General features: G+C 43.8%; 1 protein-coding gene across 2 annotated transcripts in view; it reads left to right on the plus strand.

Annotated features, from left to right (window-relative positions):
• The window catches only part of LOC144492889 (disks large homolog 1-like), a 96,591-nt gene that overhangs the window by 2,246 nt on the left and 67,860 nt on the right, over positions 1-26,485 (plus strand). For both annotated transcript variants that reach the window (XM_078211470.1, XM_078211469.1), the window contains exon 2: positions 22,510-22,641. In XM_078211470.1, the coding sequence (XP_078067596.1) occupies positions 22,510-22,641 (132 nt within the window). The remainder of the gene's footprint in view (positions 1-22,509; positions 22,642-26,485) is intronic.

A 26,485-nucleotide genomic window follows, 5' to 3' on the forward strand; every position in this document is an offset into this window, starting at 1 on the left:
AAAGAAGAAAAAAATGAGAAAAATAATTTCACACCGCAAAATGGTTAGAATCTGGAATGCACTGCCTGAGAATGTAGCGGAGGCAGGTTCAATCAAGGCATTCAAGACGAACCGAGATGATTATTTAAAAATAACATTACAGGGAAAAGTCAAGAGAAAGTCCAACAATTTGCAGGTTAGTTAGATTGGTCATGCTAAATTGCCCATTAGTGTCCAAAGATGTGTATGTTAGGGAGTTTAGCAAGGTAAATGCATGTGGTTACGGGGATAGGGCGGGAGATGGGCTTGATCTGTTGGAGAGTCGGTGCAGACACAATGGGTCGAATAGCCTCCTTCAGCACTGTAATAATTCTATAATTCTGTGTTTCTGTGAAGGTCTGGTTACCTTTGAGTAACCTACTAAAATTTATAATACAGGTTGACATTATGAAAAACTTGGTGAAATATGAGGTAATCATGGTACTCAACAAAGATTTTTAAAATTAAGTTGTTCTTCACAATTTTTATAGAATGTTTTGAAGAATGATATTTTACTAGGGTTTTCAAAAAAAGGAAAGTGATTTCTGGTAAAGGTATTGAATATCGAATTAAAGTGTTTCTGGCAAGGATAGAGAGCTAGGTGACAAAGCAAAGGGCATGGATAAAAGGAAGCTTCCCTGATCGAAAGGTGTTTTATAAAATGTTTTTATTAAAGATTTTTCAATTTTTACAAATAACGCAACAAACCCTCAAGATTGGTACAGAATAGCATGATCATTTTTCAACAAATACATGTAGGAAGAGATAGAAAACTACCAACACAGTTGGTTCAGATTATTCATTGTGGGCAGCACAATGGTTAGCACTGCTGCCTCAGTGCGCCAGGGACCCAGGTTCAATTCCAGCCTTGACTGGCCATGCTAAATTGCCCCTTAGTGTCAGGGGTATTATGAGGATAAATACGTGGGGTTATGAGAATAGGGCCTGGGTGGGATTGTTGTCGGTACAGGCTCAATGGGCCAAATGGTCTCCTCCTGCACTATAAGGATTCAATTCTATGATTCTATTCTACTCTATTCTATTGTCTCCAGAAATCACATCATACAAATAGTGAAAGGATATATCAGAAAATTGGGGACATTAGGATAACAGGAAAACAGGGTTGCAGCCGTAATTGGTTCAGTGGTGCACACCCTCACTCACAGGATAATGGTGACAGAGGTACAAAACTTGTGGAAAACCTTGTAGGGGTAAGTCAGACAGTGTGAACCTAAAACTTTAAGAATGGGGTCCCATACTATATGGAATGTATCCGATTTAGTTTGCAGTAAACAGGTCAAGAGTTCCATAATAATTTTACGCCAATTCTGAATTGAAGATGACATCACTATTCCATGAGCAGAGGATAATTTTCCATGCTGCAATTGTTAGGATATTTTACAGTCTTTTCCCATTGGCATCATTTATCTTTTTATGCAGGAGATCCATATTAAATGCAAAGGATCAAACTAAGGCTGTATCAAAAATCCTCTCAAGCTCTTTAAGGACATTAAACCAATAAGATTCAATATTGACACAGTACCAGAAACAGTGCAGGTAATCCCTCGTGTCAACCTTGCACTTCTGGCACAACAAGGATATGGCAGGGTCAAATCTGTGCCGTAAGTTTGCAGTAATATGCAGATGGTGTAAAAGCTTAAGCAATCTCTTTTGTTCTATTACAAACTGAGATTTTGTTAGCACATTCCCAAATATCACCATGTCTCCTTGTCAATATTTACTGCGAGGTCTCTCTCCCAAGACCACAGAATGTCCAATGTATTATGCCAGGATCTTGAGCATAAAGTTTATTAATTACTTGCCTAGGTTCTACAGATGTCAGGATTTAATGATAAAGTCCCTAAGTTGCAAATATCTAAAAAAAAAGGAGTATTTTAGAATATCAAACTGTTGACGTTGCTGCTCAGAAGATAAGAGTAGCGCCGTCAAACACATCACCTACCCAATAGAGCTCTCTATTTCTCCAGATATCGAAATCGTGGCCCATGAGACCCAGCGGGAAATCCAAATTACCTGGAATGGGGAAAAGAGTGGAAATAAAATTGGATCTTCCCTCTAACTTATACACCATCTTCCAAGCTTTCAAAGTATTAACAACAATAGGATTATCACACTTATCTAACACAATCTTAGGATCCCTAAAAAATAAAAGTGACTGTAAGGAATATAATGACTGACCAGCTTCAACTTCAGGCCACATGGACGAAAGATCTCCCCTACGCCATTCATGTACAAGTCTAAGGCTAACTGATACATTTTAATATTTGGCATGCCAGTCCCCCTTTAGAACCAGGCAGCTGCAGCTTAGCTAATTTTAAACAAGGCTGCTTCTTGTTCCAAACAAAAGAACTGAGGACCCCATTAATTTAATTGCAGACAACAAGATACATAGCATTTGCAGAGGATAGAATAGATATTGTGTGCAGTTCTGGTCACCTCACTATAAGAAGAATGTGGAAGCACTAGAAAGAGTGCAAAGGAGATTTACCAGGATGCTGCCTGGTTTGGAGGGTAGGTCTCATGAGGAAAGGTTGAGGGAGCTAGGGCTGTTCTCTCTGGAGCAGAGGAGATTGAGGGGAGACTTAATAGAGGTTTATAAAACGATGAAGGGGATAGATAGAGTGAACGTTCAAAGACAATTTCCTCGGGTGGATTACAAGGGGGCATAACTATAGGGTTCATGGTGGGAGATATAGGAAGGATGTCCGAGGTAGGTTCTTTACTCAGAAAGTGGTTGGAGTGTGGAATGGACTACCTGCAGTGATAGTGGAATCAGACACTTTAGGAACACTTAAGCGGTTATTGGATAGACACATGGAGCACACCAGGATGATAGGGAGTGGGACAGCTTGATCTTGGTTTCAGATAAAGCTTGGCACAACATCATGGGCCAAAGGGCCTGTTCTGTGCTGTACTGTTCTATGTTCTAATAGCCTAGGTAATACATTCATCTTAATCAAAGTAATTCTACCCAGCCAGGAAATTGGTATGGAGGACCAATGATGTAGATTTTACTTAATATAACCCAACAATGGAAGAAAGCAGGAGGTAATAACCCTTAATTTAATTGGGGGAGTCTGTTGGCAGGCAAAGGGACATCTGGTAAGTGGAAGACTTTCAAAAGTGTATTAACCAGGGTTCAGGGCAAGCACATTCCTCTTAGAGTGGAGGGCAAAGCTGGTAGAAGTAGAGAACCCTGGATGGCTCGGGATATTGAGGCCCTGGTCAAGAAAAAGGAGGAGGCGCATGACATACAGGCAGCTGGGATCAAGTGGATCCCTTGAAGAATATAGAGGGTGTGGAAGTAGAGTTAAGAGAGAAATCAGGAGGGCAAAAAGGGGACACGAGATTGCTTTGGCAGATAAGGCAAAGAAGAATCCAAAGAGATTCTACAAATACATAAAGGGCAAAAAAGTAACTGGGGAGAGAGTAGGGCCTCTTAAGGATCAACAAGGTAATCTATGTGCGGATCCACAAGAGATGGGAGAGACCTAAATGAATATTACTGTTGAGAAAGTTGAGATTAGGGAACTTGGGGAAATAAATAGTGATGTCTTGAGGAGTGTACATATAACAGAGGAGGAGGTGCTGGAAATCTTAAAGCCATCAAGATTGATAAATCTCCGGGATCTGATGAAGTGTATCCCAGGACGCTGTGGGAGGCTAGGGAGGAAATTGCGGGTCCCCTAGCAGAGATATTTGAATCATCGACAGCCACAGGTGAGGCGCCTGAAGATTGGAGGGTGGCAAATATTGTGCCTTTGTTTAAAAACGGCTGCAGGGAAAAGCCTAGGAACTATAGGCCGGTGAGCCCCACATCTGTAGTGGGTAAGTTGTTAGAAGGTATTCTGAGGGATAGGATCTCCAGGCATTTAGAGAGGCAAGGACTGATTAGGGACAGTCAGCATAGCTTTATGAGTGGAAAATCTTGTCTCTCAAATTTGATTGAGTTTTTTGAAGGGGTAACCAAGAAGGTTGATATTTTTCTCATCCCCATTCTCCTGCCTTTTCCCCATAACCCCTGATCCCCTTATTAATCAAGAACCCATCTACCTCTGTCTTAAAGACACTCAACGACCTTGCCTCCACAGCCTTCTGCAGCAGAGTTCCACAGATTCACCACTCTGGCTTCTACAACTTCTGCCTAGCAAACTTTAAACTTTTGTCAGCACACTGAGTTAACAAGGAATCTAATGCCACCCTTGTTACACCAATTTCCTTCAATGTTGCATGATTAGGATTCATACTATACTCTCAGCCAGATTTCCAACTGGTGCTGCTGTTCTAGCCTCTTATTGGTTGAAAATAGATGACCAAATCTCCAGCAAAGGACTTACGGGCATTCCAAAGGGTTGAGAAAGTGAACTAACAGAGTACAAAATATCATATTTGGACCGAAAGTACAAAATAAATTTAAGATCTCTGAGTAGAGATGCATCAAATCTCCAGGATCTAGACAAAGGGTGGGCCCCCTTGAGGAGAAATTCATGATTAGAGGCAACAGTACTGCCTGTAAAATCAATCCTATTGTGACACAAATGAGGGGCCGAGAAAAAGGTGAACTTTTTATCCTTGGGGTGTAGAGTTCTTCGCACATCTAAATACCCCACTTCTTCACAAGCTGAAGCCAACACCCTGGCCTACCATGTGGGAGACGGGAGGGGGAGGGGGAGGGGGAGGGGGGGGGGTGGCTCCTTGTGAGAGGGAGTTTGTCTATCAGCGGGTTAAAATTGCAATTAAAATCGCCACCATTAAAGGAGTAATCAGAGGTCAATTCAGAAAAGTCCATGAAGACCTTAGTGACAAAATTCGGGGAATAGTTTGGAGGACCGTAGACATTTATTATCGGTATATTTTCCCCATATACCAGCCCCTTAACAACTACAACCTACCCACTTTATTTCACACAACTCTAAATTGAAAGGTAGATTCTTATTAACTAACATTGCTACACCTCGACTGCTGATCGAAAAAGAAGCAAGAAATACATGTCCCACCCATTCCCTCTTGAGTTTGATGTGTTCTCTGTCATCCTGATGAGTTTCATGCAACAAAGCTATGTCAACTTTTTCCTTCTTAAGAAAAGACAATCTTCTTTCTTCTGAAAGGATGATGAATTCCCCGTATATTCCAGGAACAACTCTTTAAAGTCATTACATTAGAGGCAGCATTGATACAATACGATGTCTTTTCCCATATAGTCTGTACCACAACAGGAGTCAGAGATTTTATCGTCCCAAAGCAATAGAAATACAAAAAGTACACAAACCCAGAGTTCTAGTGGTGGGAGGATTTTCCTCCTCGGGTGTGCGAACTCGTAGGGCCTTATCCAGTACTTGCGTAGTAAACCACTTGCCCACCTTCCTAAGTTGGCGCTACTTATTTTAACTATAATTGGAATAAAGGCTATCAGGTTAGGGTTAGGGTCACAGCGCCAGGGACCCAGAGTTCAATTCCGGCCTTGGGTGACTCTATGTGGAGTTTGCATGTTCTCCCCATATTTGTGAGAGTTTCTCCTGGGTGCTGTGGTTACCTCCCACAGTCCAAAGATGTGCAGTTTAGGTGGATTGGCCATGCTAAATTGCCCCTTAGTGTCCCAAGATAGGTAGGTTAGGTGGATTTACCATGGTAAATGTGCAGGGTTACAGGGATTGGGCAGGGCGGCTGGGCCTTGGTTTGATGCTCTTTCAGAGAGTGCAGACTCGATGGGATGAATAGCCTCCTTCTGCACTGTAGGGATTCTATCATTCTATTAATGCAAGGATTATAAATTGAGAAAATGGATAAAAATCGTACAGCCCTGGTACTGTACAACCTACGTAATACATTCCTCAAACACGAGAGGTACAGCACGGGGTGCATTCCATTAAGGATAAATAGATGTGCCTGGTTTCAACAGGATAACTTGCAAAATTTTGTCTTAATGTTCACTCACAGGATTTCCCCTATCAATGTAATAAATCACATTACAGGATCAATTAAGAGATGAAGTTACAAGGGATACATTCAAGGGTTAATAAGAAACCAAGAACTGCAGAATACAACTGGCGAGATTTGCCTCAGAGCTCTGATACAAGATTGTTCCCATCAATATCAAAAAAAAGCCACTACAGGATCAATACAAGGATGTAAATATAGGTACAGTCCAGGATTAATGATAAACTGTGGATCACGTTCCGTACTATTGCTTTCCACGGAATTTTTAAAAACTAAAGCCTCAGCAGGATTGTTGAATGTCTTAACGGATCTTTTGAGAATAACCCTCAGGATAGCAGGATAATGTAGGACATACTGGAAGTCAGATGCCTTCAGATGTTTTCTCACCTCATCGGACCCCTTACGCCTTTGCAGTATCGCAGCCGAGAAGTCTTGGAAGAATGAAAGTTTTGTTCCATCATAGAGCCAAGTCCCACCACACCTTCCAATACTCTTTTGTGATTATGAAGTTATGAAAATGCATGGTAATAGGCCATGGATGCTAATTGTCCCTAGGCCTCAAGGATAGGACACAGTCTACCCCTTTAAGCTTAACATGCATTGCCTTCGCGTCAAGGCTAAAAAATATGGTAGCAGCTCTCAAACAATTTAACAGGGAACTTACCCTATGCTTCCTCTGGAAAACCGATCAGATGGTTTTTCTTCCTCCAGCTGTGGTTCTCCAGATCCACCAGGATATCTGACATACCATTCGGCTGATTCTCTACGGTTTGCAACCAGGTCTCGACTGAAGAAGTAGCAATCTCGACACTGAGGATTCTACCTTCCGCTTCACTGAGCCTCTGACCAGAATTTCGCAGTTCAGAGTGAGCACTGATATTCTGTGTCAAAATGCTGAGTTTGTTGTCAATAACTTTAATAATATTGGCAATCATCACCTGCAATGGCTTCGAGAGCGAGAGAGCCAGACCCAGAGCCTGCTCCTCACCATGTTGAGGGCCCAGCTGCATCCTGTATGCCTCCCACTACTTTTTATCAAGGATTTTCTTGACACCCCTCGGCATTTGTCACCAAAATGCCACCAAAAATCTTTCTAGGTCCTAGCACAAAATATACACTCCCTTGAGGTGTGCATCAGGATGAAAGACGGGTTTAAAAAATGAACAGCGCCAGAACTCATGGAAATGTGACTATTCCCGCGCTCGCATCACGTGACCCCCGAAAAGGTGTTGGTTGATGGTATTCCATTGAGGCAGTATTGGAGCTGCTCTTATTTAATACATGAAATAATGATGTGAACATAGGAATTTATAAAACAATATTAAACTTCGACAATTATATCAAAATGGGAGAAATGGCATATTGCAGCAACATTTGTGAAAGATAGCAAAAATGGCAAGGATAGCAAAGAGACAAAATTAATTGGCAGATTTGTAATAGATGCAATTTAGTGTATCCAACATGAAGTCATGCGTTTTGGAAATAATAGGGAAATAGGTATATCACCCATATTGGCCATTTTTTGATGACCATTTTCAGAGAGCTACCTGTGCCGGTGCATCACTGTCCTTGTTTAATACCTAATTAGGAGCGGAAAGCTATCATTTGCTGTAATATAAAGAACATGTTCCTCAGATCTCTACCTAAAGTTGTTGAAGGTCAGCTTTAAAAAAAATCAGACTGAATCTTTGTTTCTGTCCCTGCTGCAAATTGGACCCAGGAATGTCGACACACTGCGTCAGTGATTTCAGCACCAGATTCGCAGTGCACATTTACATATAGATCACAAATGAGTCATGTGCACCTCTGGACTAGAGTTTTGGAAAGAAAAGGGAACTTTGGGTTTTCCTTCTAAAGTGCAGGAGGAATTTTTAAAAATAACATCATTGTAGAAATTGGTAGAAACTGATCTTAAAAGTCTCTATGTCTCATCCATAGGTGATAATAATCCAAAGAAATAGATGTTCAAAAAAATTGGTATCAGAATCAAGTGTTATGTTAATTTGCAAAGCATTCAAAATAAAACTGGAGAGTGGTAAGCATTAATAACTACTGAAAGATGGCTTTAATGAAGATGGAGGATAGGTATAAACAGCAACAGCACTGTAAACAAAATTATCCCAATTATTAGAGATAAGGTAAAAGAACAGTGTTAGTAAGGGCTATCATAGTGCTAAAAAGTGAAGGCATCTTTGTGTTAAGACAGAATCCATATGGATAGAGTTAAGAAATAGATAGAGAAATTGGGCGACCTATAATGGTGCACATTATAGGTTGCCCAATGTTTGAGATGGTATAAATAGACCTTGAGATAGTTTAGGGAGCTGGGTGAGAACAATGGATGGCAGGGTATATTTTTTTGAATTACCAGAGAGCTTGGGGAGCCCATTGTTCCCCATTGCTTTCTCAATTGCAATGCTTTGGCCATGGTTGACTTGCCAAACAAACAATGAATACTCTTTTCTCCTGTAGTATAAATTACTGTGATCACTTGAGATTTGGTATTCTTGCATTTTGTCCTGATGGTGCAAGATAAAAGACTTTGCAATCTGTCGCACCATTCAGCAATAATTAAGTTCAGTACTACCAAGCAACTGAACCTTTGGGGATTAATTAAGAACAATCAACATGGATTTGTTAACAGCAAATTTTGTTCAATAATTTAAATGAATTTACTTGAACATCATAAAGATTGCATTCTCCTAATTTATAACATTGCCGATCTCTGACCCTGCCACACACCATTTGCTGTGGAAACTCTCATCATGCTTTTGTCACCTCCCACTTCTCTATTCCAAAGCTCCTTTGGCCAGCATTGCATTCTTCACCTTCCATAAATTGTAGCTAATCCAAAACTTTGTTGCCATATCCTATCTTACTCCAAGTTTCGCTCACCCATCTACACTATGTATTGATATATATGGGCCCTCATTCCCCCAATACTCAAATGCTAATTCTAATCTTCATATTTAAACCCATTCTTGGCCTCACCTCTGCAAGTTTAAGTTTATTTGTTAGTGTCACAAGTAGGCTTACATTAACACTGCAATGAAGTTACTGTGAAAATCCTCGAGTCACCACACTCTGGCGCCTGTTTGGGTACACTTAATTTAGCGAATTTTACACGGCCAATGCACCTTTCCAGCATGTCTTTCAGACTATGGGAGGAAACCGGAGCACCTGGAAGAAACCCACGCAGACACAGGGAGAACATGCAGACTCTGCACAGACAGTGACCCAAGCCGGAAATCAAACTGGGAGGCAGCAGTGTGAGGCACCATTGTGCCACCATACCACCCCTTCTGCATGCTTGTATAACATTCTACATCCCTACAACATCTGAGAATCTTTCTTGTGCATCACTTAGACCTTTAACCTTCATCACTGGTGGCTGTACATTCTATTGTCTGGAGCTTTTTGTTAATCTTTATTCTTTCATGGGATGTGGACATCGCTGGCAAGGCCAGTATTTGTTACCCATCTCTAAGAGCCTTTGAATTGAGGGCAGTTAAAGTCAATCACATTGTTGTGGGTGTGGAGGAACATGCAGGCCGGGCAAGGATAGCAGCTTTACTTCCATTAGTGAACAGAGTGGGGGTGCGGCCTGAGTAATGGTGGGGCCTGAGTGGGAGTGGGTCGGTATGCACAATTATTGGGGCGGGGGGGGGGGGGGGGGGAGTTATGCAGGGGAAAGCTCTGCCCAGGATGGGGGGGGGGGGGTCATGCACTGGGGAGCTCTGCAATGGGGGAGCTTTGCAAGGTGACAGGACATGCGGGGGGGATCTATGTCAGGGTCTACCAGAGGACTCATGTGGAGGATCCTCATGCCCCAATGGCAATGACCTGTGGTTGGGGGGGGGAGGGGTAGCAATGCTGCCGATGATAGTGGGGGGAGGGTGTCCTATATCCATGGAGCGGGGGGGTGGGGAGAGAGGTGGTAAGAGGAGGTCTGTCAGTTCAATAGGAGATCAGGCACTCGAGATCAGACATGTTGGTTGGGTGCATTGACTGTGCTAAAACAGGTGCTGGAGTATGGCAACTTGGGAATTTTCACTAACTTCATTGCAGTGTTAATGTAATCCTACTTGTGACTAATAAATGAAAACTTTTTTTAAAAACTTAAAATTAAATGGTGTCTGAGTGCTCTGAAGCCGCTTCCCCAGCGTACTTAGGCTCCCCCCAGCCACTCCCCAGGGCAGACCAGCACAGGGAGCGATTGGCGAGGGGTGGGGTGGGGGAGACTGGGAGATCGAGGACTCTGCACAGTGGTGCCCAAGCACTCTGCAGCCGACTTCACCGGTGAGCTTAGGCTCTCCCCCTTGCCTGTTCCCACTGGCATGAATCACATCCAGGCTCTTTTGTTGCACTTAGTGCCATAAGATTGCAACTCGCAGATCACCGAGAATATCCACGCAATTCTCTCACATTTTCTTGCTCGTTTGGAACTTAGAATTTTTGTAAGATTGCGTCCTTAGAATTTGTTTCGGAAGATTCCGCCCACTGTTTCTGAATTTGGATTGTGCAATCTGAGCATGTGTAATATATCTAATTTCCCAGAATGCAGCAGTCCTCATTCGGCCAACGACATTCGAGCAGTTTCTACCGAACTGTTCTTCAAATTTGCAAAGAAATGCTATAGGACAAACTTTAGGATTTTCACTGAGGAGAAAATTTTATTGATTTATTTTTAAAGCGTTATTTTTGTGAGGGCAAGTTAAATGACTGATTACATAGCTGTATTTTCTTTTGGTTTGTAAACTTCAGAAACTGCAATAAGCTCAGAGACAGATGGTGTTTTGTATCATGGTAATTGAGTTGACTTGAAGCAAACAGCCTCTAATGATCTTAACTGTTATCACCTGGTATGTTGTGAGAAAATGTAAACATTCTAATTATTAGCAGGTGTCGAACACCACATCTCTTCGCTTTTCATTTGGTTGAATTTAATCAAAAACTGGAATTTTGAAATCTCTTAATTGTCACCTATGCTTTGTTATAAGGAATTAGAATTTAAAAAAAATATATGGAGTCGAACCTTCAGAGAAGCGTCAACCACTGCCAGATTGCCACTCTGCTCCCATTGACTTACTTGTAGCATCTGCATTTCTCACCCAGAGTTCTGAATCGGCCCTTTTCAGAAATGCAGAACGTACCTGTTCTCGAAGTCCTCCCTTGTAGTGCAGGATTGTTGAGGAAACCCAAGCCACATCCCCTTTTATGGCATCAGCTGTTGTATTCCAGTATGTTTAAAAGGCTCAAATCAACTTTGATAATTTAAGGAGAGAAGGTAGGTGAGTGAGGGGATAGGGTGAGTGAGTGAGGGGGTAGGGTGGCAGATAAGTGCATGAGTATGTAGGGTGACAATTGGGTGGATGAGGGGATAGGGTGGCAGGGTGGGTTGAGGTTGGTTGGGAGGGGGCGAGGAACAAGTTTTAATTTTAAGTTTTTTTTAAAGTTTTCATTTATTAGTCACAAGTAGGATTACATTAACAGTTACTGTGAAAATTCCCAAGTTGCCATACTCCAGCACCTGTTCAGGGAGAATTTAGCACGGTCAATGCACCCAACCAACATGTCTTTCAGACTGTGGGAGGAAACCGGAGCACCTGGAGGAAACCCACGCAGACACAGGGAGAACATATGGACTCTGCACAGACAGTGACCCAAGCCGGGAACTGAACCTGAGTTCCTGGCGCTGTGAGGCAGCAGTGCTAAACACTGTGCCACTGTGCCGCCCTATCTCCTCAGGAGTGTAGTCGGGTGAATAGTCAGGGTGTAAGTAGTATAGTTACCCAGGAGTTAGAACTGGTTTTGATCCTTCTAACCTGTCCAGTTTTAATTCTTCCAACTTTTCTGGTAAGTGAGTTAGAACCATCTGAAGGATTTAACTCTAAATTAGAGTTCCAGAGGGTTCCAAACGCATTGGAATTCCCTTCTGGAAGTCCAAACTTCCCAGACAATTCCCATGTGTGTCAATATCTGGGGACTTCCGAAGAGCCCCTGTTGCATCTTTGGGGTAACGCTGGAATATGACCAACTGGAGATCAGAAGTTCTGGGCCATTGTCTTTTAACCATGCGAGAATGCAGAGGGAGATAGACAAACACAGATGAAGGATTAATCATCAAAGCAAGTGCTATGTTTAAAAAGATCTCTTGAAGTCACAAACCATGGCTGCCATGCATAGAATTCCCCAAATATCCCTCTCCACTCTGTCTCTGACATACGGTCAGATTCGTTGCCTTGCGGTTCCTTTCACTTCTGACAGACAACAGCAAACTGTCTGAATATCTGTTGCAAGTATTAGGACAGCATTCTTTATTAGTGCATCTCTGTGAGAGGCTTTTCTTGAATGCTCTTAAGATGTTTGTTTCCAAAGCCAGTGTCCTCATGGCAGAGTCACATGACTATGGCAAGTCAGTTAGGATAGCATTGTATTTCGGGAGGGGGGTGGCCTGAGTGGGGATAGGGCTATGATGGGAGGGGGTATGCGCAAAGGTGCAGGGGGGATGCTTCTGCAGGAGAGGAGGGCTCTGCAAGCGGGGGGCTATGCAAAGGGGTGGTCGGCAGTGGGTATTGCCAGTCCGGGGGCGGGTGAATGCAGGGGACGCATCGGGAGTGTCCTGATATCCCAATGCTGACAACCTGTGTTAGTGTGGGGGAAAGCATGCCAGCGATGATGGGGTGTGGGTCAGGTGGCAGGAGGTGTCCCGGTTCGCTGTCAGATCATGGTGCCCTGCACACTGGCGCCCGAGGAATCTGCAGCCTGCTTCATCAACTTATTTAGGCTCTGCCCTCCTCCACCAGTGTGGATCTCCCTACTGTCAAAAAAACTAAGTGTGGGAAGATTGCAGTGCCGAACTCACCCAAAAAACTGGTATGGTGCACACTCATTTTCAGAGTTTTATGACACTCAGAATTTTTTCAGAAGATCATCCCCACCATTTTTGAGATAAACTTTCAGATTTTAAAAAATGTTTCCCTTTTATCTCAGCAGAGAAAAGACAGATTTGTTCCATGATCCTTTGTGACTGTTGAGATGCCAGAGTTATCCACTATATACAGGCTGTTCACAAGCATTGACACTGTTTATACTCCTAGCCAGCTTGTGCACAATGCATTGTGCACATAGTCTTTCAATTGTGCAGGTATCTTAAAGGTCTATGCGTACTTTAACATTGTAAGAAGTTTAACAACACCAGGTTAAAGTCCAACAGGTTTATTTGGTAGCAAAAGCCACAAGCTTTCGGAGCCTTAAGCCCCTTCTTCAGGTGAGTGGGAATTCTGTTCACAAACAGGGCATATAAAGACACAAACTCAATTTACAGAATAATGGTTGGAATGCAAATACTTACAGCTAATCACGTCTTTAAGATACAAACAATGTGAGTGGAGAGAGCATTAAGACAGGTTAAAGAGATGTGTATTGTCACCAGACAGGACAGCCAGTGAGACTCTGCAGGTCCAGGCAAGCTGTGGGGATTACAGATAGTGTGACATGGACCCAATATCCAGGTTGAGGCCGTCCTCATGTGTGCGGAACTTGGCTATCAGTTTCTGCTCAGCGACTCTGCGCCGTCGTGTGTCGTGAAGGCCGCTTTGGAGAATGCTTACCCGAATATCAGAGGCCGAATGCCCGTGAGCGCTGAAGTGCTCCCCAACGGGAAGAGAACAGTCTTGCCTGGTGATTGTCGAGCGGTGTTCATTCATCCGTTGTCGCAGCATCTGCATGGTTTCCCCAATGTACCATGCCTCGGGACATCCTTTCCTGCAGCGTATCAGGTAGACAACGTTGGCCGAGTTGCAAGAGTATATACCGTGTACCTGGTGGATGGTGTTCTCACGTGAGATGATGGCATCCGTGTCGATGATCCGGCACGTCTTGCAGAGGTTGCTGTGGCAGGGTTGTGTGGTGTCATGGTCACTGTTCTCCTGAAGGCTGGGTAGTTTGCTGCGGACAATGGTCTGAGCAAACTACCCAGCACCTGAAGAAGGGGCTTAAGGCTCCAAAAGCTTGTGGCTTTTGCTACCAAATAAACCTGTTGGACTTTAACCTGGTGTTGTTAAACTTCTTACTGTGTTTACCCCAGTCCAACGCTGGCATCTCCACATCATGACTACTTTAGCATTGGCAGTACATTTGGGTGATGTTCCTTGTCTGCAGAGTGTCACTCCCATGCCCCTTGTTGCCTTGATGACTGTTGTTCCATTTTGATTGTTGTGGACTCAAAGATCTTTGGCATTGATAGTACAGCTTGTGAGATCCCTTCTCCCCGACTGCTGTTGAACACATATGCCTGTGGTTGCATCTAATCAAGATGTCCAGGGAGCTGGATAGCAAACCTGCTACATTTGGATCAAAATGTCTGTCGTCCACACAGGCAAATTATTCAAATATTGAATGCTAAATTCTCACATTTGGCTTTGGAAATTACTGGTTTCCAGAGACGCTTATTCAATTCAAGACAGATCATAAACCTTTGGAAAAAATCTGGAGGAAACCACTTACTAGTTAGTACACAGTCTCGACTCCAAAGCTTATTCATTAAAGGTTCAAGGTTATCTTTGGGAATTTGGTGTGGCCAAATTCCCCTCCAATTCGATTTTCAAGTTTGCTGACAACACCACCATAGTGGGTCAGATCTCAAACAATGACGAGACCGAGTTCAGGAATGAGATAGAGAATCTGGTGAACTAGTGCGGTGACAATAATTTCTCCCTCAATGTCAACAAAATGAAGGAGATTGTCATCGACTTCAGGAAGTGTAAAGGAGAACATGTCCCTGTCTACTTCAACAGGGAAGTGGAAAGGGTCGAGAGCTTCAAGCTTTTAGGTGTTCAGATCACCAACCTGTCCTGGTCCCCCCATGCTGACACGAAAGTTAGGAAAGCCCACCAATGCCTCTACTTTTGCAGAAGACTAAGGAAATTTGGCATGTCAGCTATGACTCTCACCAACTTTTACAGATGCTCCATAGAAAGCATTCTTTCTGCTTGTATCACCTCCTGCTCTGCCCAAGACCGCAAGAAACTACAAAAGGTCATGAATGGAGCCCAATCCATCATGCAAACTAGCATCCCATCTATTGACTCTGCCTACACTTCCTGCTGCCTCGGCAAAGCAGCCGGCATAATTAAGGACCCCACGCATCCCAGACATTCTCTCTTCCATCTTCTTCTGTTGGGAAAAAGATACAAAAGTCTGAGGTCACGTACCAACTGACTCAAGAACAGCTTCTTCCCTGCTGCCGCCAGACGTTTGAATGGAACTACCTTGCATTAAGTTGATCTTCCTCTACACCCTAGCTATGACTGTAACACTACATTCTGCACTCTCTCGTTTCCTTCTCTATGAATGGTATGCTCTGTATAGCGCACAAGAAACAATACTTTTCACTGTATGCGAATACATGTGACAATAATAAATCAAATCAAATTCTATGTTATAACATGGTAATAAAATGGTTCTATCAGACAGTGAAGAAACTGCTTATCCCTGGAAAGGTAGGAACCATTCCACTCAACGTTCAGGTTGACGAAGTATAGATAGTTCTCAATTTTGCGACATCCACATTATGATAAATGGCGCCTATGACATTTATAATTTGACACCCCATTTTGACTTTCCCACACTGATTTCAACTTCATGCGAAATCTTACATGCACATTGATGGTCAGTTGCTGTTCCAACGCATTTTTACAGTACTCAGTGCCTTCGTTTTTTCAAACTCTCTTCAAATTTTATAATTTATTTGCCCATAATAATGATGGAAAAGTGTAAATCTGCATGGGTTTCCTCCGGGTGCTCCGGTTTCCTCTCACAGTCCAAAGACGTGCGGGTTAGGTTGATTGGCCATGCTAAATTGACCCGAGTGCCAGGGGGATTAGCAGGGTAATTGTGTGGAGTTACACGGATAGGGGCTGGGTGGAATTGTGGTCGGTGCAGACTCGATGGGCCGAATGGCCTCCTTCTGCACTGTAGGGCTCCTATGATTCTATAGTGCAAGAGATATTTCTTCTAAGAAATGTGGAACAATTACTATGGAACCAAAAATAGACTTAATCAAGAGGTCTGAAAAAGTTGAAATGTGCACTAAAATTCATTGAGCTTTGGAAAGCCCCCGAACGACTATCGTGACCGTCCTGAAAGACAAGCTAAGAATTCAGGAACATGTTAAGGGTTCAGTTCCTATACAGTTAATTGTGATAATAAAGCAATGCGTTGGACTTATTGCTCAGGTTGAGAAACTGTTAATCATTTGGCTGGAGGACCAAAGTCACCAGTGTGCTCCTGTGAGTTTAGGCATAAGTCTGGAAAAGGGGCAGAATTTTCCCAAAAACGTTCTAAGTGTCACAAAAGTCTGAAAACAGAAGAGTTTCACTCTGTTTTTTTCAGCGAGCTACCCATGCAATTTTGGTTAGAGCCTAAGCTGGCTACAGACTGCTCGACATGCGCCCCTCCATTCCCCCCCACGGCCCGATCGCAGCCCCCACAGCAATTCTCTGGCCAGCCCTGACCACCCCTATCCCCCATCCCAGTGCACCCCGATGCACAGCCCAACCCCCCCCAGCAGTGGCAGACCACCGCCCCCCAGCCCGCCCCAATCACTGCCCCCCCTCCAGCCCAGACCGATCCCCATGCAGAATGACAACGGGATCCCCCCACCCCCAATAATTGCCCCTAGGCTCCACCCACAGTAGGCCCGTCCCTTTGGCACTGCCTGATCGATGCGTGGTGGGCAGTGCCAAGGTGACCCCTGGGCATGGGCATTTTGGCCCCTGGGCAGTGCCAGGGTGTCCTTGCCCAGGGAGCACCACCCCCTGCTGCCCGACCCTCTGGGGGGCCTTGATTGCCCCCTCTTCATTCCGGCGGGGTCTCCCACTAGTTCCACGAACGTGGGGAGCTAGTCTGAACTCCGCCGGAATGAAGCCCTCCTGGCGGAGTTGGAGATTCGATCGGGACCTGAAAGTTCCCGATAATGAACTGCTAAGCATATTTAAAACATATTTTAAAAAGATTCAAATTACTTACCTGCCTTCCCGTCGGTTTCCAGCGTGGTCTGACGGGCGACTGTTCGCCGGCTCTGGGAGATGCATATGCGTTCCCGGTGCATGTGCAAATCACATAACAAGGCCGGCGACGCGCATCTCCCAACCCGACCCACCAGAAAAGTTGCGGGTCGCGATGGGAGAATCACGGCCTATGGGGGCGATTCTCCCAAAAGTGCTGAATTGGCGGGAAAACTAAATCCCGACTGTTTTGTCAGTTCAGCTTCTCACCTGAATCTCCGCACTCTGTGCATTGCAGAGGTCCCAGTTGTGAATATCATTAAAAACCCATGGGGGGGGCGGGACCTATTCGCGCCAGAGTCTGACAGTTCTGGAACTCTGCGCATGCGCAGTGGTCCCGATCTGTCAGACTCCCTGTTTGCGGGCCAGCTCAATCGCTGGCCAGCCCGGGACCCCTGCAGTGCTGCCCCTCCCCACAGCCCAATCATGGCCCCCACAGCAATTCCTGCACTAGCCCTGACCTTCCCCCAATTCTGGAGCACCCCAATGCACAGCCCCCCCGACCCCCCCCCCCCTCAGCAGTGGCAATTCCTCCATCCCCCCCCCCCCCCCCAATCGCTGCTCTCCTCCCATCCCCAGACCAATCCTGTCTGCAGAGTGGCAGCAGAACCCGCACTCCCACCGATCACCCCTAGGCCCTGCCCCCTTGGCAATGCCCCATGCCCGATGGGCAGTGCCAAGGTGCCCCCTGGGCATGGGCACTTTTGCCCCTTGAGCAGTGCCATGTAGCACAGGCTGGCACTGCCAGGGTGCCCATCCCCAGGGGGGCACTGCCTGACCCCTTGGGGGGGGGGGGGGGGAGGGCCCCGATTGCCCCCCCTTCATTCCAGCGAGGTCTCCCGCTAGTTCCCCGAACATGGGGAGCTAGTCAGAACCCTGCTGGAATGAAACACTCCAGCGGAGTGAGAGATTCAATCGGGACCTGAAAGTTCCTGATAATGAACTAATAAACATATTTAAAATACATTTTAAAAAGATTTAAATTACTTACCTGCCTTCCCACCCGTTTCCAGCATGGTCTGACCGGCAACTGTTTGCCGGCTCTGGGAGATACGCATGCATTCCGGCGCATGCGCAAATCCCAGTTCAAGGCCGGAGACGTATATCTCCCACCTCAACCTGCCAGAAAAGTTGCGGGTCGTGATGGGAGAATCGCGGCCTATTTTGCCAAAGAGGAGAAATCCATTCCAAGATACAAAACTGCTAAAGATAGGTTCACCCTTTTGCTCAGTGCCAATGCTGCAAGTGACTTTAAATTTAAACCTTGGCTTGTGTACCATTTGCAAAACCCTAGAGCCTTTAAAGGATATTCCAAGGCATTTCTGCTCGTGATATGGAAATCCAATCATAAGGCATGAGGATCTTTGATGATTGGTTTAACCATCATTTTGTGCCAAATGTCAGAGATCATTGCAGCAGAAACAACCTTGAATTTAAAGCATTGTTAAGCCTTGACAATGCTTCTGGTCATTCAACCATCCTTGCTGATGTTCATTGTGATAAAGTAATATTTCTGCTCCCCCACCACCACCTCACTGTTGCAACTCATAGACCGGGGTAATTGCGTCCTTTAAGGTCCACTATCTTAGGCACACATTTGCCCAAGCAAACAAGGCAACTGAGAAGGAAGGTGGACCAACTCTGAAGAAATCCTGGAAGGGCTTCAGCATTTACTATGCAGTTAAGAACATAGACGAGGCATGGAATGAAGTCACACATCAAATCTGCATGTTTTTGGATAAAATTCTATCCTGAGTTTGTGTACATCTTCCAAGACTTTACAGACATTGGTGAAGAGATTACCAAAAATGTTGCTGAAATGATCAAAGATCTCAACTTAGACATTGAACCAGAGGATGTTGATGAGTTGCTGGCATCACATTCTGAAGAATTAACTGTTGAGGATCTCATGGAATTAAAACAGCAAAAAATGGCAGAAGAAGATGATTTACCCACTATCAAAGACAGTCCTCCTCATAAAGCCTTAAACAGCACAAATGTTGACTGAGGTATTTCAACATTTGTAATCTGCCATGTTCGTGTTTGAGGAAAATGACTCCAACATAGTGCGCATACAACATTTTCCACAAATGGGAACCTTTTCTATATGGATACCGGGGTGGGAAGGCCCAGGGTCAGACCTCTTGCCTTGTTATCAATTGAGGCTCTTAAGAGGGTGACTCATGACCATTTAAAGGCCTCATCTTGCATCCAAGAGTCCTTTGTTCAAAGGCACTCAGTACCTGATAGAGGGATGAGGCATTGGGAGGAGGGAATGGGTTCATTGAGAGCCACCTCGCCTGTGAACCCCGACCTTGCAAAAACCCTCCCAACATTGCTAATCACTAATGTCTGGATTGTTCTATGATAGTAGGCCTCCAGTGGCTGCTGTTCTGGCAGAAACTAATGACTCCCCGATGATGCTGGTGAGCAAATAGTTTCCAGTCTCTGATCAGCTAGCTGCTCTGTGGGTGGGACTTCTGCCCCGGCATCCTGTTACCGGGGAAGGCCTGCCGTTAGCCACTTAAGTACTATTTCTGTCTGTGAGTGTGGGCAGTAAGCCTCAAGATGCCATTGTTGTGCAGATTGTTCTATCCATCAAAGGAGTTGGATTTACAATAGGAAAGAGCGATTAGAAGGAATGGGCATTGGTTATGGAAAGTAAAAATTTACTGAGGTGAATATGTCATTTGCTGTACTTTTTGCTGCCTTCCTGTGAACCATCACCCAGCATTCCACAGCTAATATGTGCAATGGCTGCACGATGCATTACAGAATGGAACTTGCATTACAAATTGCATGGGAATTGCAGATGAATTCTGTGGAGGTCCCACAAAAGTACAATTGTGGCACAATGTGTTGTTATGCTGCACAATTGTATAGAGTTGTTGTAAATTATAATGTAATTCCATTGTATTACAAATACCAATGAACCTTTTAAAAATGGCAACACTTTCTTGGGCGGCATGGTGGCACAGTGGTTAGCACTGCTGCCTTAGAGCACCAGGGACCTGGGTTTGATTCTGGCCTTAGGTGACTGTCTGTTTGTGTGGAGTTTGCACCTTATCCCCGTGTCTGTATGGGTTTCCTGTGAGTGCACTGATTTCCTCCCACAATGCAAAGATGTGCAGGTTAGGTGGACTGGCCATGATAAATTGCCTGTTAGAATCCAAAGATTTGTAGGTTAGGTGGATTAGCCTGGTAAATGCACGGGGTTACGGGAATAGGGTGGATGGGAGTGCCTGAATGGGATGCTCTTTCGGAAAGTCGGTTCTGACTTGATGGGTGGGATGGCCTCTTTGTGCACTGTAGGGATTTTATGGTTTTGATTTGATTTATTATTGTCACATGTATTAACATACAGTGAAAAGTATTGTTTCTTGTGTGCTATACAGACAAAACATACCATTCATAGAGAAGGAAACGAGAGAGTGCAGAATGTAGTGTTACAGTCATAGCTAGGGTGTAGAGGAAGATCAACTTAATGCAAGGTAAGTGCATTCAAAAGTCTGATAGCAGCAGGAAAGAAGCTGTTCTTGAGTCGGTTGGTACATGACCTCAGATTTTTGTATGTTTTTCCCGAAGGAAAAAGGTGGAAGAGAGAATGTCCAGGGTGCGTGGGGTCCTTAATTATGCTGGCTGCTTTGCTGAGGCAGCAGGAAGTGTAGACAGAGTCAATGGATGGGAGGCTAGTTTGTGTGATGGATTGGGCTACATTCACGACCTTTTGTAGTTTCTTGTGGTCTTGGGCAGAGCAGGAGTCATACCAAGCAGTGATACAACCAGAAAGAATGCTTTCTATGGTGCATCTGTAAAAGTTGGTGAGAGCCATAGCTGACATGCCAAATTTCCTTAGTCTTCTGAGAAATAACTCTTATTAAGAATAGTTCAGTTGAGGAGATTTATGCACACTGTCCAATTGGGTAAGTTGAAATGTCATCAAATGTGAGCACTCCTGTGAATTGAAAGGACACATCTTCAGTCATAGACAGTTTTCAAATAGGTAAGATTTTTACGTAGGTGTCCATTTGTCCAATGGTTATGTCCACACATTGAACCACTGAGCTAGAATTTAACTTCCTGCATATGTGGCTCATGTACCATTATGAAGGTTTTGAACACAATCTGTCATGGCTATTCTAATTTGTATCCCAAGTATATGATGTTACTGTCCCCATGTCTTTCCTCATAAAATTACAGTAAAATGTGGCCTGCAAATGCTGAATTCTGGTCCAAAAGAAAACCCCTAAAAAATGCATAATCATTTGTATCTGGAAAAAAAAGTAGTTATGCATTTCTGATGCAGATCATTTATTAGAGCTGCAGTTTCCAATGAAAAGAAAATAGAACATTACAATGCAGAAATTGGCCACTTTACTATGCATGTCTGTGCAGATAGATGCCTTAGTAAGAAGTTTAACAACACCAGGTTAAAGTCCAACAGGTTTATTTGGTAGCAAAAGCCACACAAGCTTTCGAGGCTCTGAGCCCCTTCTTCAGGTGAGTGGGAATTCTGTTCACAAACAGAACTTATAAGACACAGACTCAATTTACATGAATAATGGTTGGAATGCGAATACTTACAACTAATCCAGTCTTTAAGAAACAAAACAATGGGAGTGGAGAGAGCATCAAGACAGGCTAAAAAGATGTGTATTGTCTCCAGACAAGACAGCCAGTGAAACTCTGCAGGTCCACGCAACTGTGGGAGTTACAAATAGTGTGACATACTGATTCTAGTCCACAGAGACACCTTGTCGAATCCCATGCTCCTGTTCAGTCTCTGTACTCGCTTATATATCATCATAAAGTAATTGGCTAATTTCCCTTTAAAGAATTTAAGCAAGCTGTTGCAATAACAATTTGTGGTCAAACGTTCCACATCCTAATATGGCTTTGTATAAGGATTTAATTTTTCTAAATCTAGTCTATTTATTTTTGCAATTATCTTATATTTGGTTCATGCATTTGTCTTAATGACCAATGGAAAAAAATTATGATTTACCTGAAAATCTTGAAGATCTCTATCATGTTATTTCTTAACCTCCTCAGTTCCAGAGAGAGAGAAACTTGTCAAGTGCTTCTTTCTGGATGAAAGACCTTACACCTGAAATTATAACTTATGTTTGCTAAACTTGAGTGTCAATATCCTGAAAAAAAGTCTATTTTATTTCACAATCCCAGTATAGACAAGTTCCTTTTTTAAAAATGTAATATTGCAGTGCTCAGTATTTTGTTTAGGATTCCTGTAAATCTGTTTCTAAAAAAAAGGCCTTTACAGTACAAATGATAAAATCTGAAATTGCCACAGTAATTAATTGCAGAAGCGTTTTTTTGGGATAATTATTTTCAGACTGGCTCATAATGATTTATTTCTGAACATTTTACCATCAACTAACATCTTGTGACTATACTGGATAAATGGAATGAATTAGAGCATCCTATTTATATTTTTTCTTCGTAGACACTGAGCGTGCAGTGCAGTTACTTGCAAAGTACTGCAGGAATCTTCCAGAACTAGAGGAAGAGCAACTCCAAGTGGCAATTGGGAAAATCACAAACATTTTCAAAAGTGACTTGTTCCGAGCACTATTAGGTAACTTTTCTTACTATATGTTGATATTAGAGTTAACTATTTGTCAAACCTTTCTGACTTGCACTTCATGAGGAGCTTCAAGATTTGGACACATGGCATTTGTTTTTTGAGAAGTATGTATGGTCGTGGAGGCCAAAATAATGTCTGCAGTGTGTGCGCACACTTCTGGTGTGAATTACATCGGGATGACATATTGGTGAAGGTGTTAGCATGTGCACAGTGATTGTCAGAAGTGTACAGAATAAGAACATGGAGCTAATCAGTGTGTAATGCTGAACATGCACTCAGCAACAGGAAAGACCTCAACTCACACACCACCCAGTCACCCACCCCCCCAACTAGCACCATTTAAAGGGATTATCAAGTGATTTTAGGTTGGCAGCTGATTGATTTCTACTACTCATTGCTGTGAAAGTAAAGGTGTTTGGTGCATTAGATTTTTGATAAATTTGCTAAAATCTACAGGGAACGTGCTGAAGGAGCTAGTCCTGACTTTAAGGTTTCTGCCAATTGCTTTCGAACATGGATACACTAGTCCACAATCTTCTTCAAATAAAGTATGACTGAGAATGAACAGAACAGATCAAGCTGGACGAGCAGGGAGGAGGGGATGGGCTCTGATCATTCAACTATGACTGTGTGGTCAAATTCTCCTTCAACACAATTTGCAAGTTTGCTGATGACACCACCGTAGTGGGCCGGATCTAAAACAATGATGAGATGGAGCACAGAAAAGAGATAAAGAATCTGGTGAATTGGTGTGATGGCAATAATCTCTCAATATCAGTATAATGAAGGAGATAACCATCGGCTTCAGGAAGCGTAGTCGAGGGCATGCCCCTGTCTACATCAACCGGGATGAAGTGGAAATGGTCCAGAGCTTCAGGTTTCTAGGTGTCCAGATCAACAACAACTTGTCCTGGTCCCTCCATGCCGATGCTATGGTTAAGAAAGCCCACCAAGACCTCTACTTTCTCAGGAGGCTAAGGAAATTTGGCATGTCCACTACAACTCTCACCAACTTTTACAGATGCACCACAGAGAGCATGCTTTCTGGTTGTGTCACAGCTTGGTGTGGCTCCTGCTCTGTCCAAGACCATAAGAAACTACAAAGGCTCGTGAACGAAGCCCAGTGAATCACTCAAACCAGCCTCAGATCCGTTGACTCTGTCTGCACTTCCCGCTGCCTCAGAAAAGCAACCAGCATAACCAAGGACCCTGCGCACCCCGGACATACTCTCTTCCATCTTCTTCCATTGGGAAAAAGATACAAAAGTCTGACATCACGTACCAACCGACTCAAGAACAGCTTCTTCCCTGCTGCCATCAGACTTTCAAATGGACCTATCTCGCATGAAGTTGATTTTCTCTACACCCTAGCTATGACTGTAACACTACATTCTGCATCCTCTCTTTTCCTTCTCTATGAACAGTATGCTTTGCCTATATAGCGTGCAAGAAACAATACTTTTCACTGTATACTAATACATGTGACAACAATAAATCAAATCAAAACAAAACCCAGGGTATTTAGAGAGCAATTCTCCTCCCTGAACCTCAGCAAGAAGTGATGTGTACAAAGGCGGTTCTTGCTGAAATCTGCCAACTTTTGCAGCACAACTGGATCCTCAGAGCAGGGCAATGTCTGTACTGCTACTAGCTATGAAGATGATTGAGGCAATGAACTTTTCTGTGTCTTGCTCCTTCCAGGCTGGACATAGAATTATTTGCAATATCTTGCAGTTGGTCATCTGCTGTTGCATAAAGGAATTCACAGATGTTCACTATTAAAAGGGAGCTAGCTACATTTCATGCTCTTGCCCAAGAGTAGCAGGCAGAACAAGCACATTGCTTCACCAGAACTGCAGACTTCCCCATGATACCAGGTGCTATTGACTGCACATACATTGCTTTCTGCGTTCTAGATGTCAATTCTGAGATGTCCCACAACAAATGAAAGGATGGCTACGGGACAAAGAGAACAATCCTCTGATAGATCTCAGATAACCCCAGTCATCATAGAAAGCCTACAGTACAGAAAGAGGCCATTTGGCCCATCGAGTCTGCACCGACCACAATCCCACCCAGGCCCTACCCCCCATATCCACCCACTAATCCCTCTAACCTACGCATCTCAGGACACTAAGGACAATTTTTTTTTAGCATGGCCAATCAACCTAACCCGCACATCTTTGGACTGTGGGAGGAAACCGGAGCACCCGGAAGAAACCCACGCAGACACGAGGAGAATGTGCAAACTCCACACAGACAGTGACCCAAGCTGGGAATCGAACCCAGGTCCCTGGAGCTGTGAAGCAGCAGTGCTAACCACTGTGCTACCGTGCCGTCATGTGCAACTCACAAACATGTAGTCATCATGCATGCAATGAAAGCCATGCAACCGCATGGAAAGTGAGTTGGATTGATGCAGCGAGAATGACTGACACCTGCTTACCAAAGCAAGTCTTCTGTGGAGATCTTGAGTCTGGGGTGTATTCTCACGGTGGTCAGAGGAAGTTCCAGTTATACATTGAGCAGCTGATGAACAGGAGCTAGAGGAAGAGAAAAAGGAAAGGAGACAACCTAGGCAATCGCTTTCATGCAGGGTTGTCCATAGCCAAATTATTAAATTGTGATACCAGCAACTGCAACCCCAATTCTCCATTCACTCCCTTCCCTTCCTCCTGTTACTAACCATCACACTGTCCATTTGGGCAAACAAAAAAAAACATTCCAAACCAAATTTATAAATCCAACCATGCTGTATTCCAAATCAATTTGCATGTTCCCTTACTGTCTGTCATCCATGTGCTCCTACTCAATGACCGAAATGTGATGCAGGCCGTTGGAGCAGGAACTATGGCAGTCACAGAATCGCATGAGATGTTAGGTGCCGGAGGCCTGATATTGGGAACTGAGGGTCAAATCATGCAGGCTTTGAGGAGGCAGCACGATGGTGATGCTGTGAGATTCCATTTTCCATGCTAATATGTTAGTCCCCTACACCATGAAGTCTTATTTTGTATAGTAAACTTTGCAAATGCCTTCTGGAAATCCAAATCACATCACATTTACAGGTTCCCTTTATTCACCTCACTTGTTAGTTCCTCAAAGAACTTCAATAAATCAGTTAAAACACAATTTCCCTTTCACAAAACCATGATGACTTTGTTGGATCCAATTATGATTTTCTAAGTATCCTACTATAATGTCCTTAATAATAGATTCTAACATTTTCCCTATGGCAGATGTTCGATATGTTTCCTGCTTTCTGCCTCTGTCCTTTCTTGAATAAAAGTGTTATATTAGCAATTTTTCAATCCACTGGGACCCTTCCAGAATCTAAGGAATTTTGGAAGATTCTAACCAATGCCATTACTATCTCTGCAGCCGCTTCCTTTAAACCCTAGGATATAGACTATCAGGTCCTGGGAACTTCTCAGCTGTCAGATCTAATATTCTCTCCACCACCTTTTCCCTGTTGATGGTGATTGTTTTACATTCCTCCCTCCTTTTCGCATCCTGATTTTCGGTATCTTTGAAAAGTTTTCCAACTCTTCTGCGATAAAGATGGGCACAAAATGCCTGTTGAACACCTCTGCCATTTCCTCGTTTTCCATTACTAATGCCTCAGACTCACTTTCTGGAGAGGACCAGTGTTTAGTTACCTTTTTAATATTATAGAAACTCTTGGGGCGGAATTTTCCCGTCCTGCCCGCTACAAGATTCGTAGCAGGTGGGACACGGACCGCGCAAAGGTCTGTTGACCTTGGGCAGGAATTTCCAGCCTTGGGGTGAGCGCAGCTGGAAAATCCCACCCTGAGTATCTGCTTGAGTATTCCTT

The sequence above is a fragment of the Mustelus asterias genome, chromosome 4, assembly GCF_964213995.1.
Source record: "Mustelus asterias chromosome 4, sMusAst1.hap1.1, whole genome shotgun sequence".
NCBI lineage: Eukaryota > Metazoa > Chordata > Chondrichthyes > Carcharhiniformes > Triakidae > Mustelus > Mustelus asterias.